Source organism: Diceros bicornis, chromosome 3 (assembly GCF_020826845.1).
Source record: "Diceros bicornis minor isolate mBicDic1 chromosome 3, mDicBic1.mat.cur, whole genome shotgun sequence".
NCBI classification, from domain to species: Eukaryota; Metazoa; Chordata; class Mammalia; order Perissodactyla; family Rhinocerotidae; genus Diceros; species Diceros bicornis.
This window is the reverse complement of record NC_080742.1, coordinates 7,102,528-7,121,335: the sequence shown is the minus strand read 5'-3', so window position 1 is coordinate 7,121,335 and position 18,808 is coordinate 7,102,528. Positions and strand designations below refer to the sequence as shown.

At 36.3% G+C, this 18,808-nt stretch overlaps 1 protein-coding gene across 1 annotated transcript in view; it reads left to right on the top strand.

Annotated features, from left to right (window-relative positions):
* Nucleotides 1–18,808, top strand: part of SUGCT (succinyl-CoA:glutarate-CoA transferase) — a 728,470-nt gene that overhangs the window by 10,386 nt on the left and 699,276 nt on the right. The window contains exons 2-5 of the mRNA XM_058570632.1: nt 8,741–8,792; nt 9,446–9,519; nt 14,353–14,447; nt 15,059–15,109. Of these exons, the coding sequence (XP_058426615.1) occupies nt 8,741–8,792; nt 9,446–9,519; nt 14,353–14,447; nt 15,059–15,109 (272 nt within the window). The remainder of the gene's footprint in view (nt 1–8,740; nt 8,793–9,445; nt 9,520–14,352; nt 14,448–15,058; nt 15,110–18,808) is intronic.

Below are 18,808 nucleotides of genomic sequence, written 5' to 3'. Positions count from 1 at the left end.
ACACAGGTGTTCACAGCAGCTTGATTCACTGTAGCCTAAAATGGAACCAACTCAATGTCCATCAGCAGCTGAATGGATAAACACACGTGGTATATCCATATAGTAGAATAATACTCATAAAAATGCAGCAACATGGATGAATCTCAAAATCATTATGCTAAATGAGAGAAGCCAGACATAAAAGAGTACATACTATATGCTTTCATTAATATAAAATTCTAGAAAATGAAAACTAAATTATAGTGACAGAAAGCAGATCAATGGTTGCCTGAGGCTGGAAATGGAGGAAGAGGTAGTTTGCAAATGGCAGGAGGAAACTTGCAGGTGATGGAAAGTTCTGTTTCTTGATTGTAGAGGTAACTTCACAAGTGCATACATCTGCCAAAACTCATTTAATTGTAAAATTTGTTATATGTAAATTATTTTGCAACAAAGTTGATTAAAAAACATCTAAAGTACAGCAGATAAGTAAAACAAAAAAGTTCTGCAATGAACATTTTTATACACACTTTTGAAATGTTTCTGTGAATTAAATTCCACCAACAGGAAAACTTAGTTAAAGGATATTAACATTGTAAATTTTTGTGGAAAGTGTTAAATTGCTCTCTTATTAGGTTATTACTGATTTGCATTTCACAATGTATGAAAGTGCCCATTTCACCACAACCTTGCCGGTATTGGATATATATCTTAGATATAATCTTTCATTAGAAATGCTTGCCAATCTAGTGAGAAAAAAATTCTTGTTATAAATTTCATCTTTTTAGTTGTAAATGAAATTGCTATGAACATCTTTTGCTGTGCATACTGGAAATTTTTATCTGTTAATTGACCGTTCATGTGCTTTTCCTATTTTTCCATTGGGCTTTGTTTCTCTCTTACTGATTTGTAAGAGTTCTTTATATGTTGTGGAAACTTTTTGTCTTTTATTTTTATTGGAAATGTTTTTATGCTTCCAGCCTGTCATTTATCTTTTAACTTTATTCATGGTATCTTTCAATGTACTGAGTTTAAAATTGTATATAGTCACAACTATCAAGCTTGATGATGTTTTCATTTCAGTGTTTTTTTTTGGACTAGAGAAGAGCTTTCCTCAGCCAAAAATATATTTTCTTTCATCTTTTTCTTAGCCCTGAGCTAACATCTGTTGCCAGTCCTCTTTTTTGCTGATGAAGATTGGCCCTGGGCTAACATCCGTGCCCATCTTCCTCTACTTTATATGGGACGCCACTTCAGCATGGCTTGATGAGCTGTGCTTAAGTCCACGCTTGGGATCCGAACCTGTAAACCCTGGGCTGCCGAAGGGGAGCGTGTTAACTTAACCACTACACCACTGGGCTGGCCCCTTTTTCTAGTATTTTACTGGTATCATTTATTTTAAATTTTATTCATATTTAGATCTTGGAACTTAGTAGGATCAGGTGTAGATCACACTTCTTATTTTCTACATGGATAATCAGTTTTCCCAGTACTGTTTCTTAAATACTTTATCATTTTTCCATTCATTTGAGATTTCTTCTTCATTATGTAAGAATTTTTCATTTCTGTATATGACTTGCTCTGCTCTTTGATTGATTCATCTGTTTTACGTTAATATCAAATTTTAAAAATTACTATATGTTTTATTACCTTGTAGACTAAATATCCTTCTCCCTCCTTCATTATTTTCTGGGCTGTTCTTGATCATATACTTATTCAGATGAATTTTAGAATCTATCTATCAAGTCTCCTTTCCCTTTCCTTCCCGTGTGCACACCCCCCTCCCCCCCATAGGTGCATTTTGATGTTAATGACATTCAATTTTGTTTGAAGGCTTCCCAGGGCTGGTCAAGGGCTTCTTGCGGAGCTAGCACTAATCTTTCTCTTGCCTCTTTCATACAGTTAATTCTTGTTATTTGCAGTAGTTATGTTCTATAAACTGTGAACACTGAATCAGCAAATACTGAACCATTGCTCCTAGGGGAAATATAGGATTAGGCTCCTGGAAGTCTTTGATCACACATTTTGTCAACCCATTAATACACATAACCTTGTTTTATGTGTATTTCTGTTTAAAGACACCTTATATAATATGTATTGTTGATTTATTAACATTGAACACATGGCCAATAGCACTATAACTTATATAGTTATAGTCATGCCTGAATGAACCTTACCTAACACACATATTTACTCCATAAGGCACGTCGTAGCCTTCTTGAGCTTAGAAACACTACACGACACTTCAGCACTACTCTTGGGGGCCTTTTTAAGTAGTAAAATTACCAACAGAAAGCACAAAAATGTGACACTAAGTATACCACAAAAATGACACTTGCTTAACAGTGTGAGACCTGAAACAAGAAGGCCTTGTTTGACCTCAGCTGGGAATGTGTGCATCAGGTGACTCAAACTTTTCTGCATTCTGTGCATGTCCCAGAATGACTGTGAAAGCTCTTAGGCCACATACCGACGTTTCAGTCAATGACGGACCACATACACGATGGTGGTCCCATAAGAATAGTACCATGTAGCTGAGGTATGTAGTAGGCTATACAATCTAGGTTTATGTAAGTACACTCGATGATGTTCGAACAAAGACGAAATCACCTAAGGAGGCATTTCTCAGAACGTATCCATGTCAAGCAATGCATGACTATATTGATTTTGAGGTTACAAATAAATATTAGTGAGTAGTTGAATTCGAAATATGGACTTTGTGAATAATGAGAATAGGCTATAATTTCTCTGTGATGTTGCTGTTGTGTGTTGTGTGTGCAAACAGTGAGTCAGGAAAAGCTTCAGTGTGGCAATATTTATTAAAACATTACGGGGGGCTGTACTGCAGAAGATATGCCAGATGATACTTCACCCTGTTACTCATGAATTTAATATAAAATAATTTATAATTTAATTTTAAATTTTTTAAACTCAAAGTTTATATACTTTAGTTCTACAAGGTAAATTCTGAAAAATAGTAATCTTGCGTGCCTCTTTGCCCTTTCCCTTTTCCCAGAGACAACAAATTTCAATTCTTTTAGCTGTTTCTTTTAGTTTTTACCTCCAGATCTCTACATCATATGACTATAATGCTACTTCTTGATTTTTTTTATTTTTAGGAATTGTCTGTAGTGATAAAGGTTAGCTTTTTTCCACCACCATTCCAACAAATACACATACATTTTCCATCCTCCCAAACCATAAATTTTGCTAGATCAATATTCAGTATTTATATTGTTATGATTATACAATTATTCATACTCTGATTACATTGCTGCTCTTATACACCTTTTGTTTTCCCTTTGTCTTTATTTGCTTTCTCAATATCTGTTCTTACTGTATCATAAGTATAAATCTCTCAACTATTGTATTAGTATCTTCTTTACTGTCATCCTGAGGATTCCTTTTTACCCCTCTCCTCCTTGGATCCCCCCTTTTCTGGACCCCATATCTTTTTTTTTTTGGTATGGTTCCATTTATATGAAATGTCCAGAATAGGCAAATCCATACAAACAGAAAGTAGATGAGAGTGGTTGCCAGGGGCTGGGGAAAGGGGGGAAAGGTAGACTCCATATATTCTTGTTTCTTGTTCAACTTTTTGGTAAAACATATCCTCTAGAAGTAATTTTCTCAAGAAAGGTTGCATGGGAGGTAAAGTTTTCAAAAACTTGCATGATTGAAAATATTTTCTTTTTTCTACTCTTACACATGACTCATAGCTTAACTGGGTTTAGAATTTAAAAGAGGAATAATTTCTCCTCTCAAAATTTTAAAATTATTGCTTATTTTTGTTTTAGTTTCCAGTATTTTTGTTGAGAAGTTCACTGCCATTCTAATAGCCAATCTTTTGTTCTTTTTTTCTCACTAGAAAATTTTAAGATCGTTTGTCATAGAAAAAAATCTCAGTGTTCCAGATTACAGTGATGTGTCTCTTTAAAATCCATTATGCTGGGCATGCAGAGGGCCCTTTCAATCTGGAAATTCACGCCCTTCAGTTGTGGGAAATTTTTCTGAATTATTTTTGTTAATGTTCTTCTCTCTTCTGTTTTTGCTGTTCACTCTTTGAGAAACCTGTGTTATTGGAATTCCTGCACTGATCCTTTATTTTTCCTCCCTTTTCTCCATTTCCCACTTTTACTTTGTCTTTTTGTTCTACTTTCTAGGTGATTTTCTTGTCTCTATTGTTCTACCCTTCTTTTGCATTCCTGTTCTACTATCATTTTTCTTATGTTCCAAGACCATATTTTTATTCTCTCAATTTTTTTTTACATATCTTGTTTTGTTTTATGCATGCAAAATCTTCACTTTTCTGAGAAGATCAATGATAATTTTTTTATGGAGGTAAAATTTGCATCCAGTAAAATTCTCTCTTTGGTTTAGAGTCTGTGAGTTTGGACAAACATACAGAGTCATGTAACCATCACCAAAATTAAGATATAGACACTTCCCTCACCCTTCATTGTAATCATTGCCTCTCTTCATCCCCAGTCTCTGTCAACCCTGATCTGTTTTCTATCTCTATTAGTTCGCCTTTTTCAGAACATCATATCAGTGTAATCATAATGATAGTTTTTTAAAAAATTCTCCTTCCTGCTTTATCTCTGTTTCCTCTGAGTTTCTTTTTCATGTTTGTTTTGGTCTCTCTCTTTCCTGATAGAGGCTTTCCCCATATTTTGCTGATTTTAGCTGTTCTCCTGTATGATAAGAGATGGGCATTAAAAAGCTGATTGGAGGGGCCGGCCCGGTGGCGCAGGCAGTTAAGTGCACGTGCTCTGCTGTGGCGGCCTGGGTTTCGCCAGTTTGGATCCCGGGTGCGCACCGACGCACTGCTTGGCAAGCCATGCTGTGGCGGCATCCCATAAAAGTGGAGGAAGATGGGCACGGATGTTAGCCCAGGGCCAGTCTTCCTCAGGAAAAAAATAAAAAAAAAGAAGAGGATTGGCAGATGTTAGCACAGGGCTGATCTCCTCACACACACACAAAAAAAGCTGATTGGAGACTGTATACATGGGTGGAGCTTTGTTATGGGCTGAAGTGTGTCCCCTCAAATTCATATGTTGAAGTCCTAACCCCCAGTACCTCAGAATGTGACTGTTTTGGAGATAGGGCCTTTAAAGAGTTAAGTTTAAATGAGGCTGTTAGGGTTGGCCCTAATCCAATCTGACTGGTGTTCTAATAAGAAGAAGAGATTAGGACACACAGAGAGAGACACCAGGAATATAGTGCACAGAAGAATGACCATGTGAAGAGGCAGCAAGAAGGTGGTCATCTACAAGCCAAGGAGAGAGGCCTCAGGAGAAACCAAACCTGTCAATACCTTGATATTGGACTTCTAGCCTCTAGAACTGTGAGAAAGTAATTTCTGTTGTCTAAGACACTCAGCCTGGCATTTTATTGTGGCTGCCTTAGCAAACTAAAACAGGCTTCTTGACTGGTGAGTTTCAATATAAGGTGATATAGCTGGACCTTTATATATGGAGTACTCCTAGGGATACTTCTCTTAATCATTGTAGTAGTTGTACATCTCAGTTTCCCCCAGTAGACCATGGAGTCCTTGAGGAGATATCATGCCTCTTGTCACTGTATCTTCATAGAATGATTGGCACATAGTAGGAACAAAGGTTATGTAACAGGAGCTTTCGCTCATGTCCAGCCTCCCACACCTGTTCTCTTCTCTGCCTCAGCACCTACTCAAATGTGGAACCCAGCCTTTGTTTGATTTTCCCCAGAACTATTCACACAAGGCGCTTGTGTTTATGCCAGGGTTTACTGAATCAGTTTGGTGACTTTGGAGGGATACCACATACAACTTAAAACCTAATGTTAACTATTTCTGTTATTTAAAAAAGTTCTTTAGCTATCTCGCTGATGGAAATTTTTCTCTGGTAATTTTTCTCCTGCCATTGTTGCTCAGCTTCCTCTCCCTCTTGGCCTAATTTTCCTTTCCATTCTAGCTGCTAAGCTTACCTGTACCCTCAAATTCCCATTGATTTTTTTGGCGGAGCATTTTCACTGTGTCTTTGTTTAACTGTCTCTTTTTTCACCCTATTCAAGCCCTGTCCAGGTGAGAGAACAATTAGCTACCTGATTTTGAGGATTTTGGTCTCTTTTAATGATCTTAGTCCGTTTGGGCTGCTATAACAGAATATCACAGACTGGGTAACTTATAAACAACAGACATTTGTTTCTCAGTTCTGGAGGCTGGAAGTCTGAGATCAGAGTGCCAGCATGGTTAGGTTCTGGTGAGGTTCTCTTCTGGGTTGAGAACTGCCAACTTCTTGCTGTGTCCTCACATGGAGGAAAGTGGGCAAAGGGGCTCTCCAGGGTCCCTTTTATTAGGGCACTAATCCCATTCATGAGAGCTGTACCCTCATGACCTAATTACCTCTCAAAGGCCTCACCTTCTAATACCACCACATTGGGGGTTAGGATTTTAACATATGGATTTGGGGGGCGGGAAACAAACGTCAGTCCATTGCATTGATCATACTAATTATCAAGTATATGGATTCCTCCCTCTTTCTCTCCCTCCCAGAGTGGTCCTTCAATTAATTCTTGGTGAGTGCCTACTCTGTGCCAACCACTGTTCTAGGCATGGGATGCAAGACAGACAAGTCCTGCCTTCCTTGAGATTACATTCTAGTGGGAAAGACAGTAATAAAATAAACAAACATATAATGTAATGTGAGGTAATGATAAGTGTTATAAAGAAAAATAAAGCAGATGTAGAGATTCAGAGGGGTGCTGTTTTAGATACGATGATCAGGCAAGGTCTCTCTGAGAGTGATATCTGAGCAGAAATTTGAATAAAGTGAGCAAGACATGCAAATATGTGGAGGAAAAGAGTTCCAGGTCTAGGGAATAGTAAGTGCCCTATCACATCTTGGGTTCTCCAGAAAGCAGATGTTGGGATAGAGTTAGAAGGGCAAAGGATTTATTGGAGAGTAACACCTGTGAAAGAGAAAGGAAGGAAGTAGACTGAGTAGAGGAGCCATCAGACTGCATGCTGACCTGTCACATTCTTTGCCAGCCCAGTGGGGAGTTCCAGAGCCAATACCTTTAAGGAGGACTGATAGAACATTCCGTTCTGGGTAGGGGAAATGACCAGGCCTTCCTACCCCAACTCTGCTCAGTCATTGGACCAGGGTTTACCCTGAGAATAGTATGCTCTCAGCTGAGGAAAGCTGAGGTGGACCTTGACAAAGCTAAGGAGAGGAAGGGATTAATAGGCAGAGCACATAGGATTTTAGGGCATTGAAATATTCTGTATGATATTATAATGGTGGATATATGTCATTATGCATTTGTCCAAACCCATAAAATATACAACACCAAGAGTGAACCCTAGTGTACACTATGGACTTTGAGTGATAGTGATGTGTTAATGTAGATTCTTCCATTATAACAAATGTTAACACTTGAGTGAGGGATGTCGAAAGTGGGGGAGGTTGTGTATATGTGAAAGAAAGGGGTACATGGGAATTCTGTGTACTTTCTGCTCAATTTTGCTATGAATTTAAAACTGCTCTAAAAAATGCCTATTTTTTAAAAAAAGTATTGAACCAGTAGTTCATCATTTTTCCCCATAAATTCAGCTTGATTTCAGTCATTATGATCTAAACTTTGTAAGCCATTTGGCTAGAATTTGACTTTGTGATTTAATGTTGATGTTAAATATTTTTAGTAAATTATTGATATAATTATCAACTTGTCCACTTATTTTTATAGCTGATGGATGAAAAGAAAAAGGAAATACACTTAGGATTATAAATTGTTTAATAAACTTTTTAAATTCATTAATTTCTCCCTGTCTTAAATGTGGAACAAATATGCAGAGGTCTTTGTTGTTATTTTTTTGTTGTTAGTATTTTGTTGTTGTTTAGTTCACTTTATTTATTTATTTTTGGTGAGGGAGATTGGCCATGAGCTAATATCCGTTGCCAGTCTTCCTCTTTTTGCTGAGGAAGATTGGCCCTGAGCTAACATCTGTGCCCATCTTCCTCTATTTTATGTATGGGATGCTGCCACAGCATGGTTTGATGAGTGGTGCATAGGTCCGTGCCCAGGATCTGAACCTGCTAACCCCTGGCCGCCGAAACAGAGACACGAACTTAACCATTACACCACCGGGCCGGCCCCTATTTATTTATTTTTTTAAGACGTTATTTTTTTAGAGCAGTTTTAGGTTCACAGCAAAACCGAGGAAGATACAGAGATTTCCCACGTATCCTCTGTTCCCATACATGCATAACCTCCCGCATTATCAATACCCCTCACCAGAGGGTACATTTATTACAATTGATGAACCTTCATTGACACATCATAATCACCTGTCCATAGTTTACATTAGGGTACACTCTTGGTGTTGTTCACTATGGGTTTAGACAAATGTATAATGACGTGTATCCATCATTATAGTATCATACAGAGTATTTTGAGTGCCCTAAAAATCCTCTGTGCTCAGCCTATACATCCCTTCCCCCTCCTACTTTTTATTTTTCATTAGACAAACTATCTTAAGCTTAGCTGTGGACTTTATTAATTGGGAATAATCTGGTATTAGAGGCTTTAAGTTTTACAGATTGACTTAGTTGGATCAGGTCAAGGTTTCTGTGTTACATATAAAGCAGAAATATTGTGAAGGAAAAAATATTTTTTGGTAGTAATAGAGATTACTTAAAACAGAATATGAAGAATTCTCTATTCTTCCTCCTGAAAATTAGTAGTCAGTACTCTTCAAATATTTTCTGTGTTTTGCCAGATGCTGACAATATGAAGCTGTTGGAGGGTGTAAAAATTCTGGATCTAACGAGGTTTGTATTGGTTTATCTATGTTTTGAAGTTTTTTCTTCTCTCAAAAAACATTCATTTATTTTTTGGATTACAAGAGGATGCTTATATGCTTATTATCAAAATTTTGGGAAGAAAAAAAAGAAAAATTCCTGTAATTTCATCATTCTAAAAGATAAGTAGTGTAATATTTATGCATTTCTTTCTAATCTGCATATTTAGATATATTTTTTAAAAACAAGATTGGAACCTGTTGAAATTACACTTTTACACACATTTAAAACATAATGTTATGTTTTGAATATGTTCCCATGTCATTCAAAATTCAACAAAAATATAAGATGATATTTTCTTATAGAATTGTCACATAATTATTTAGTCATCCCCCAATATTTCACTATTATAAATTAGGCTTCTTGTACAAAAATCTCTGCCTCAGGAAATCTTTTGATTTTTTTCCTTAGAATAAAATTCTCGAAGTAGAATTACTTCATCACAGGGAATATACTTTTTAAAGCTCTTGGTACATGTGGCTAAATCACTTTTTTGAACAGTTTTAGCAATTTTAATTCTTGCTAGCATTTTATGACTTTGTCTATGTTGATGGACTATTAAGAAAAGAATTAATATAAAAATCTTCAAGTTGGTAATTTATTTATCATTGTTAACATTGTAGAGTACTGGCGGGACCTTTTGCTACTATGAATTTAGGAGATCTTGGAGCAGAAGTTATAAAAGTGGAAAGACCAGGTAAAGCTAATGCTCCCTTTATAATTATTTATTTATTTATTTATTTATTTTTTTCCCTCAAAGCCCCAGTAGATAGTTGTATGTCGTAGTTGCACATCCTTCTAGTTGCTGTATGTGGGACGCGGCCTCAGCATGGCCGGAGAAGTGGTGCGTGGGTGCACGCCCAGGATCCGAACCCGGGCCGCCAGCAGCGGAGCGCTCGCACTTAACCGCTAAGCCACCGGGCTGGCCTGCTAATGCTCCCTTTAAAACATAAAAACAAGCTAATAAATATTTTTAATAGTTATTTAAATATCCATGTACCTGTATGTGGGATGGGGAGAGAATTGAAATGAAATGATTATTTTCTCTTCTCCATTCCTTATTTTCCTCTGAAGCTATACTAATGATCTCTTTTTACTCTTTTTAGGTGCCAAGGGCTAGGGCTTAAGCCAGGTCCTTCACATGCACCTGAAAGCCTCTGGTAGAAACTGAGATGCCGCATGTAATTACAGTGATGCTAATAACACTTATCATAGTGCCAGCCACAGGTCTGAGCACTTTGCCTATGTTACTTAGTTTAATCTTTACAGTGACCTTATGGGTTGATATTATTATCCCTCAATTATAAACGAGAAGACAGAGACACCGAGAGATAAAGCAGTTTGTTCAAGGTCACACAGCTAATAAGGAATCTCCAGGCCCTCAGCTCTGATCCTGACCCTCCTTAGCCCCACACTGAGATTAGAGTGGGCCTGGACACACTCCCTCACTGTGGGATGAAGGGAGGTAAGGACAAGGGAGGGTAAAAGGGAAGAAGTAGGACACAGAGGAAGGAGAGAAGGGAAAGGAACCAAAGTCCTTCAAAAAGGAACCCAATTACTCCAACCTGTCATTCTTTTCTATTTCTAATAAAATCAACATTTTCCCATTTTATAATTTTAAAGATTTTGAGGGAAAAACAGCTAAGTCAAAATCAATTCTTCGTTTTTATGTTTTTCATCTGACATCTTTCCCATTTTTTCTTCCCTCTTTGTTCACCAAATAAACCTATTCTGTGTACACAATTCTCACTTTGGTTTGGTGCCTTCTTAGCATTTTGGAGTTTAGTGCATGCCTTTATTGATAAAGTTGCTTAGCAAAGTGTTATGTTATGTGCCCTTTCTCTCCAACAAGTACTTAAAGGGCAGAGTCCATGTCTCTACGTCCTCTGCATCATCCTATGAACAGCTTGTTTTGGAAGGTTTCAGAAATTAGCATTATTATTTATTCTTCAATATCTGATGCTTATGGGTCTGGAACAGAATTTTCAAATCAATGAAAATGGTATAGCCTTGAATAGTGTGCGTGTATCTATTCGACTTAAGAGACTAGTTTATAATTACATCAACTTATTAATTTACCATAAATGATTGAACACTGTAAACTAGAATACTTGACCTGGAAGATTCGACTTTCTGCTAAATAGATCTTAGGACCCAAAGCAGGGAGCAGAAGATTCTCCAATCAACATGGGGAATATTATATATTATTATACTATATTTATCTGATCCTGTGTTTATCTGCTCCAGGTGATAGAAGAGCCTGGCCAATCCTGCTTTCAAGAGATAATGCCTCAATTATCCAGTCAGTGATGTTTATCACTTTTGGTCATTGCTGGATACATGCTGAATAATGTTCACTTTCTAGCTGAACATCTTTTTTTTCTTTCTAGGTTCCGTAAACCTTCTAATTTCCACATTGCTATCCAATTTCAATGCCACAGCACTTTCTAATTTCAACCATTGGGTATTCCATTCCTAGATAAAGCATCCCATCTAATTTTTCTTGCTATTTCAGTTAATCACGAGGCCAAATATTTGTATTTACATTAATTTTAGGAATCATTATTCCCTATTTACTTAGGCCTATTTCTCCTTTGTACTTTTTCGTTTCCATGGTGGAGGACATCTTCCTTTGTCTAGGCCTTTATGATGTCCCATAGCCATACACTTGGTATCAAGCTTTGTTCCTAGCAGGTGTTCATTGCTCTTTTTCTGATTGATTGCTCTCTTTCCCTTATTAGCTTGCCTATATTATTATTGCCCAATATATTTTAGTGTTCATATTGTATATTTAATTGTTTTGGCAGTATTTCAAATTTCAGTAGAGAACCGGTCTCTTTTCATGTCCACTTCTCCAGTTCTTTAATTAAATAAAATTTCGTTGTAGTTTTCTGACTTAGATTATTCTTATTTGTGTAATCAAAGAGCATATCAAGCTTAAGTGTATTTTTTCTTCTTTTTTTAGAGTTAGTGAATGGAAACTATATGCTTGCAGGGCCAGGCAGGTAACCTAAATGAGTGAAATGGACTGGGGGGCAGGCAGCAAATGATGCTGCTGATACTCTAGGATTGTCCCCAGTAGGCAGGGATATTGGTCTTTTGTTTACTGCTGTGTCTGCCTTGCATAGAGCAGTGTCTGTGACATAGTAGGCACCCAGTAAATAGTTGCTGAATGAATGAATGTATTGAAATATCATTTAAGAAGGCAATCTGAATTTTTATATGAGATCTTCAGATTTTGAAATCATGGCACCTAGTTAGAAACTTTAAATTGTGTCTGGGTCAAATAAAACATGTCTCTCAAACTGCCAGTTTTACCAGTTTGTGACCTTTAACCTTTATTTCCTGTCATGTGCCTTCAGCCCTGATCCTTCTGCCTCTCTAAAACCCTGGTTGTATACCAGGGACAGGTCGGGGGGGGAAAGCCGAGTAGGCCTCCAATTTAGATTTTTGACGTTAACTTCACCTGAGAGATGAATGTAAACATTTAAAATAAAATATCTAATTTTAGCCTTATCTTGGCAATTCTTCATTTTAAAAAATGTTTTTACTGTATTGGGAGCTTCAAAAAATGGAAGTGGCTGTACTTTCTCTCGACTCTAAGAGGTCCTCCTGATCCTGAAGATCCAGATTCACGCGTACATTTTCCATGAAGCCTCTAACTGGTTTATTACTGAGGGGTTGCCTTTGTGGGCTCTTGTGGTTCATTTTTTTCTCCTGATGTTTTGAGCATGTCATTCCGTTTGATACTTACCGTTTGCTGTTTTGTATTGTTGTTGATTCATCTCCAGTTGGAACTAATGCTTCTTTTCTCCTCTGCCCTGGGTCCTCTGTTTCTCTTGTGAGTTTTTTTTTTTTTTTTTTTTTTTAATAAATGAATCTATTCTTTAGCCTCTGTTTTATTTTCCAAAAGACTGTGTCTATTTTTCTTGATCAGTTTTAGTGGGTAAAGTCTAATGGGCTACTAGATTAATTACATCATTTAAATAAGATTAGAATTTAAAGTTTAACTCATTCACAAATTCTCTCTTTGTGGGGGGAAAGTGATAAATACTTTAACTGTAATTACTTATATAGTGATTAGTTTCTTATATCAATATTTAATCAGAACTTATGTCATAAAATTCTTAATTTAAGTGATGCTATTTTGTGTCATTTAATTGTTGATTCATTTTCTGAGTTCTATCTATGTTGTTTGCCAGTACTTTTTGTGCAAAGAAGACTTTTTTTCTATAACTCTAAGGTGTTGTCTTTGAATCAAACACAAAAAAATTTCAGAATCACTTGAAGTAGATGTCTAGAATAAAATACCCTATTTTTTGATGGTTTTAAACTTTAAAGCAAAACCTAGGTGATTAAAACTGTATTCTAAAGCAGTATTTTAAATTAACAGAATTTGCTACTCAGTAACTTATTTTGCCTTTTCTGATTTGTTGTTGCTACAGAAATTTTTTTTTTTTCAGTGAAGAAGATTAGTCCTGAGCTAAGATCTGTTGCCAATCCTCCTCTTTTTGCTGAGGAAAATTGGCCCCAGGCTAACATCCGTGCCCATCTTCCTCTACTTTATATGTGGGACGCCTGCCACAGCATGGTTTGATAAGCAGTACGTAGGTCTGTGCCTGGGATCTGAACCTGCGAACCTCAGGCTGCCAAGCTGAGAGCGTGTGACTACGCCACCGGGCCGGCCCCCAGAAATTTTTTTTTTTTTTTTTGTGAGGAAGATCAGCCTTGAGCTAACATCCATGCCAATCCTCCTCTTTTTGCTGAGGAAGACTGGCTCTGAGCTAACATCTATTACAAATCCTCCTCCTTTTTTTCTTCCCCTTTTTCTCCCCAAAGCCCCAGTAGATAGTTGTATGTTATAGTTGCACATCCTGCTAGTTGCTGTATGTGGGATGCCGCCTCAGCTTGGCCCCACAAGTGGTGGGTCAGTGTGTGCCCAGGATCCGAACCCGGGCCGCCAGTAGCAGAGCGCACGCACCCAACCGCCAAGCCATGGGCCTGGCCCCCCCCAGAAAAATTTTTTTATAAGATTTATTTATTTATCGTTGTACTATACCTAGCCTCAGATACCATTTTATCATAAAGACTTACTTATCATTATTCTGGCTTAAATAATATTTAACAAAATCTTTTGCAGACTCAACATTTTCTTTGCCCATTTAATGCCAAGAAACACAGGACGAGCAGACTGACTTGCTTTTCAAAAACTGACAGTGATTTTTTTTCCCTTAAATTTGCAATTTATTAAATTTTAAGACTGCCAGTAGGATATTTCCTTCTGGATTTTGACTTTCAGGGATGGAGTTTAGTGAAAGAGTATGTGGAAGGATTTAGTGATTCACATGAACAGGTAGAGTTTGGACAGTCCTAACAAGCTCCTGTGGCCCCCTCTGGGTTGCTAATTCCACTGAATTGAGCTGATCTTGTTCAGACACCTGTGAATGTGTACGATGAGTGAGCTTGTTGGTTTGAAATGTCTCATGATGTTTCAAAGTTAAAGATTAATAGCTCAAACTATTATTTCCAGGAGCTGGTGATGATACACGAACTTGGGGGCCACCTTTTGTGGGGACGGAAAGTATTTATTTTCTCAGTGTTAACCGAAATAAAAGTAAGAATATTGTTCCTTTTTTTGCTTTCTTTGTGTAATTCTCTTGTCATAACAAAACTTTTGATATCATCCTGGCTTGTTTGTTTGTACCTTTTTTTGTAGATATGACTAACATTTCGAATAAGGTGAAATTTATTCATTCACCAGTTACCAAATAGAAGCAATAGAGCTTTTTACTAGAGTCCTCCTTTGCTACTAACTTAAAACATTTTGAGAATTTATAATGGTTTATAATGGAAATAATTTTATTAAAGAGAGGAATCACTTGATTCTTTACATTTGTTATTCTTTTGGAGATTGCTAATTGCCTAACACTTGGTATTATTATTTGAAAAATTTTTACTATAATCTTTGCTGTCGTCCTAACGTATCAAAATTGCAAGTAAAATCAGTAAAGATGATTTATTTTTTTAAAAATTTTTATTTATTGCAGTAACATTGGTTTATAACATTGTATAAATTTCAGGTGTACATCAGTAAAGATGATTTAAATGTTTCTTCATGAGGAAAATACATTTGCTTTAAGAGGAGAATCTATGTTATGAATCGCTCCGTTGTTGAACTGTCAGTAATAAGAAAAACATTTATGATACTATTTTAATATATATATTTTAATTTTTAGAGTATAGCTGTTAATATCAAGGATCCAAAAGGTGTGAAAATCATCAAAGAGGTACAGTATGCTCTGTGGACTGCATCTTACCACCTGGGTTGTAATTAGAGATTTGAACATCAGAATGAAAGTGTTTTAAAACTTTATTTCATTGACAATCTGTAATTTTGCTATAAATGCCATTTAAGAATTTAAATTTACCTTTCTAATAAGTATAATATGCTTTATAATTTCTTGTATATTGAGTGTCATGTTTCTCCACACTATGAGAGTATTCAGTTATAGTCTAGCTACTATTGACTGAGTCCCTACTCTGCATCAGATCTTAGGCTTGGCCACTTTATCTATATTATCTTCTCAAATCCTCAGAATTTGTCTTGTAAATGAGATATTAGAATCTTCACTTTCACAGGAAGGAAATGAGTCTCATGGGGCTTAAGTGGTGCTCCAACGATCACATAGCTAGTAAAGGGAAAAGCTGGAATTTGAACCCTGGGTCACATCACTGGAGAGCCCAAGCTTTTTTAATGCTTATTCAGATGACCAATATGTCCAGACCTAAACTCAGCATCCTTCCTTGAGGGGCAGGATTGCATAATGGTTTGGAGCATACCCTAGCGTTCCACTCGTGGAATTAAAATCCTGCCTTCTCTACCTACTAGCTACGTGACTTCAGGCAGGTTACTTAACTGCTTTATGCCTCAATGTCCTTATCAGTAAAATGAGGATAATAATAGTACCTACTTCTTAGGGTTGTTAGAATTGAGTTAATACATGTAAAATGTGTAGAAGAATGCCTGCCCATAGTCAGCACGCATTAAGCATTGCCTATTATTATTATTGTTCCTGACGCACATGAAGTTGGATTCATCACGTGAGATAAAACTTGTTTGCCATTCTTGTTAAAGTTTAAAATCTAATCTAATGGATATAAGTCTACTTGATTAGGGAATGAAATCCGAAAATTTGTTTTATTCCAAAGCATCAGCTTTAACATCATTGCTCTGCTGCTACTTTCCTTATCTATCTGGCCGATTAGAAGGTAATTTCTTTTAATTATTAAGATCAAGATCAGTGACCATCCACTTTGGTTCTATTGGATCAATCCAGCAAATTCGGAATTTTTGTATACTAGATATATTTTGAACCCAAAGCTTGATATTGTCCTGATCTTACTGCCCTGTTTTCCTACATCTTTTCTATAGTATAACTTAGGTTTGTTTGTTTTTGTTTTCTTTGTTCAGTTGAAACTTAGTTTGATTTTTCTAAATTGTTCTGCATTGTTGTTGTCCTGCTCTGTTTTTCTACAGTGGCTGCCCTTACCTTGGACCCGACTCCCATTGTCTTCATTCTCAGGCCTTTCTTTTTATTTTCTTCTCAGTAGTTATTTTTTTAATCTAGGAGATTGTTCTTTCCTTAATTCTTCTCTTTCTGTTCTGTGTTTCTCAGTTCCATCTTCAGTGTTCACAGTTCCTGCTTCTTTGCTTCCATTTCAGAACATTCTGATATTTTATCCTGAATAGTCAAAGTTTCAGGTTTGATTTAACAAATACTTTACAGTTTCACTACGGCTTCTCAGTGGGGCAGTGTTAGGTGAAATTCATAACTCTTGCTCTGAGACGTCAATGTACATTTGAATATTTTAGGCCTACAGGTATAATTCTGACCAAAATAAATGAATTGCTGGGACTTCCTTTTCTTTCTCCTTGGATCCTGCCAGTGCCCTCCACCAGATTGTAACAATTTAAAATTAAGTTTCATTATGGGTTTGATTTCTCTTCATGTCTGATTGATAACAATAAAGTACATTTTAACTCATATTAAACTTAAATAGATTGTCTGGGGACATTAGTCATGTCTATGGCTTTTACTTAGTTATATCATTCATAAGTTATGTATCTTACTGCCTAGAGGAAAAATTATTTTTTGCTTAGTCTTTTTGTTCTTTCTGACATGAATTTCTCTTTTGGCCTTAAGAGTAGCAAAACAACCTCAGTATTCAGACCTTGGTTGCTATGATTGCTAATATAACGAGTCTAGTTTATAGAAACGGTTCCAAAGTATTATACAAAGCAATCAGCTGGATACATGAGAGCTCCAAAAAGTATGACTCCTTTGTCCACGAGGCTAACCGAAAACAGGTTGTATAAAAAACAAAACTCTGCTTAGAAAAACTTTGTGGAGACTGGTATGTTTATGGCATTATGATCTGATAACTTTCTAATGCATCTTCTATATTTGAAATAATTCTGTATGTCAGTTAGTTGACAGTCACAATATCCAAATTGTGTGCACATGTTATGGTTCACAGAGCAGTGTCATAGGTTGTATTTTCCTCTGACATTTTATTATGAAAAATTTAAACATACAGAGAAGTTGAAAGAATACTATAATGAATTGTCATTTACCCTATGCCTAGATGCAACAATTTTAACATTTTGCTGTATTTGCTTACATATGTATACGTGTGTATGTGTGTGTGTTTTTGAACTCTTTGAAAGTAAGTGGAAGATATGAAACTTTGCTTGTAAATCCCTCAGAATACATCTCCTATGAGTAAGGACATTCTTTGACGTAAATTGAAAAAATTACTCTGATTTCTTCACTCATAAATGTGGTTAAATTATTATCATCACTTTCCCCTCTATTTCTGATCTTGCTCATCCAGTCTGTTCCTAAATTATATTTAATGAAGAGAACTCAGAATTAGGTACTCTATATTTCAGATTGATTTTATTTCTTATTTACTCTGTGACTGGAAGGAAGATTGTTTTTTTCCCATTCAGAAAGAAAAAGATGGTGGGTTCTCTAACTCATACAAAACTGTGCTTGTTTTTTATTCTGGGAAAGATTCTAGAAAAGATTATTAGGTGATTTGTGAGCACCTAAACGAGGAAGAGGTGATCATCAGTAAAACTGGGAACAAGTCGTTTTTTTCTCACTTTATTTCCTGGTAGGTTATTGTAGCAGGGCAATGCAGTAAACATTTGGTCTCCACTAAAACAATTGACTTGTATAATACTTGTAGATAGTGTGGAGATCAGTATAACTCAGAGGAAGTTTTATGACAACTCTGATTTCAGCACTGTTCTGATTAGAATTTTAATGAATGACTTAGCTAAAGCTGTAGGGAACATGCATGATCTTGAATTGTGTGAGTATCCTGAAACAGAGAGGGAAAGAGAATATGTTGGATGACAGACTCACAAAGAATCACTAATAAGTGGCTCATACATATTTATTTAAAATAAATATTTATAAAGTGGAGAAAAGAATAATTTTTGCCCTACATACTTTTCCAGGAATATTTTATCAATAAATATCATAATGCATACACGTTGAATTCTTGGGTAATCATAAAATACTACTGGGCGTCTTTATCAGTAGAAGTCCTTAGCTCTTAAACTCAGCTTTTCCATGTTTTTCTTATAACGTTGTAGAGCCCGACTACATGGTATTCTGAGCACAGCTCTTTTTAGTTAAAAAATTTTTTCTTTCTTGTTACACAGGTAATGGGCAAAAAGATTGATATTTTAGAGTATCATATCAAATTTCTTTATGCCTTTGTATACTCAGTTTTTCCCAAAAAACATGAAATCATACCATGTATATTGTTTTTTAATGTGCTTTTTTTGCTACTTAAAATATTGAGGAGGCTGGCCCCGGGGCCAAGTGGTTCAAGTTCCGCATGCTCCGCTTTGCTGGCCCAGGTTCACGGGTTTGGATCCCAGGCGGGGACCTACTCTACTCATCAGCCAT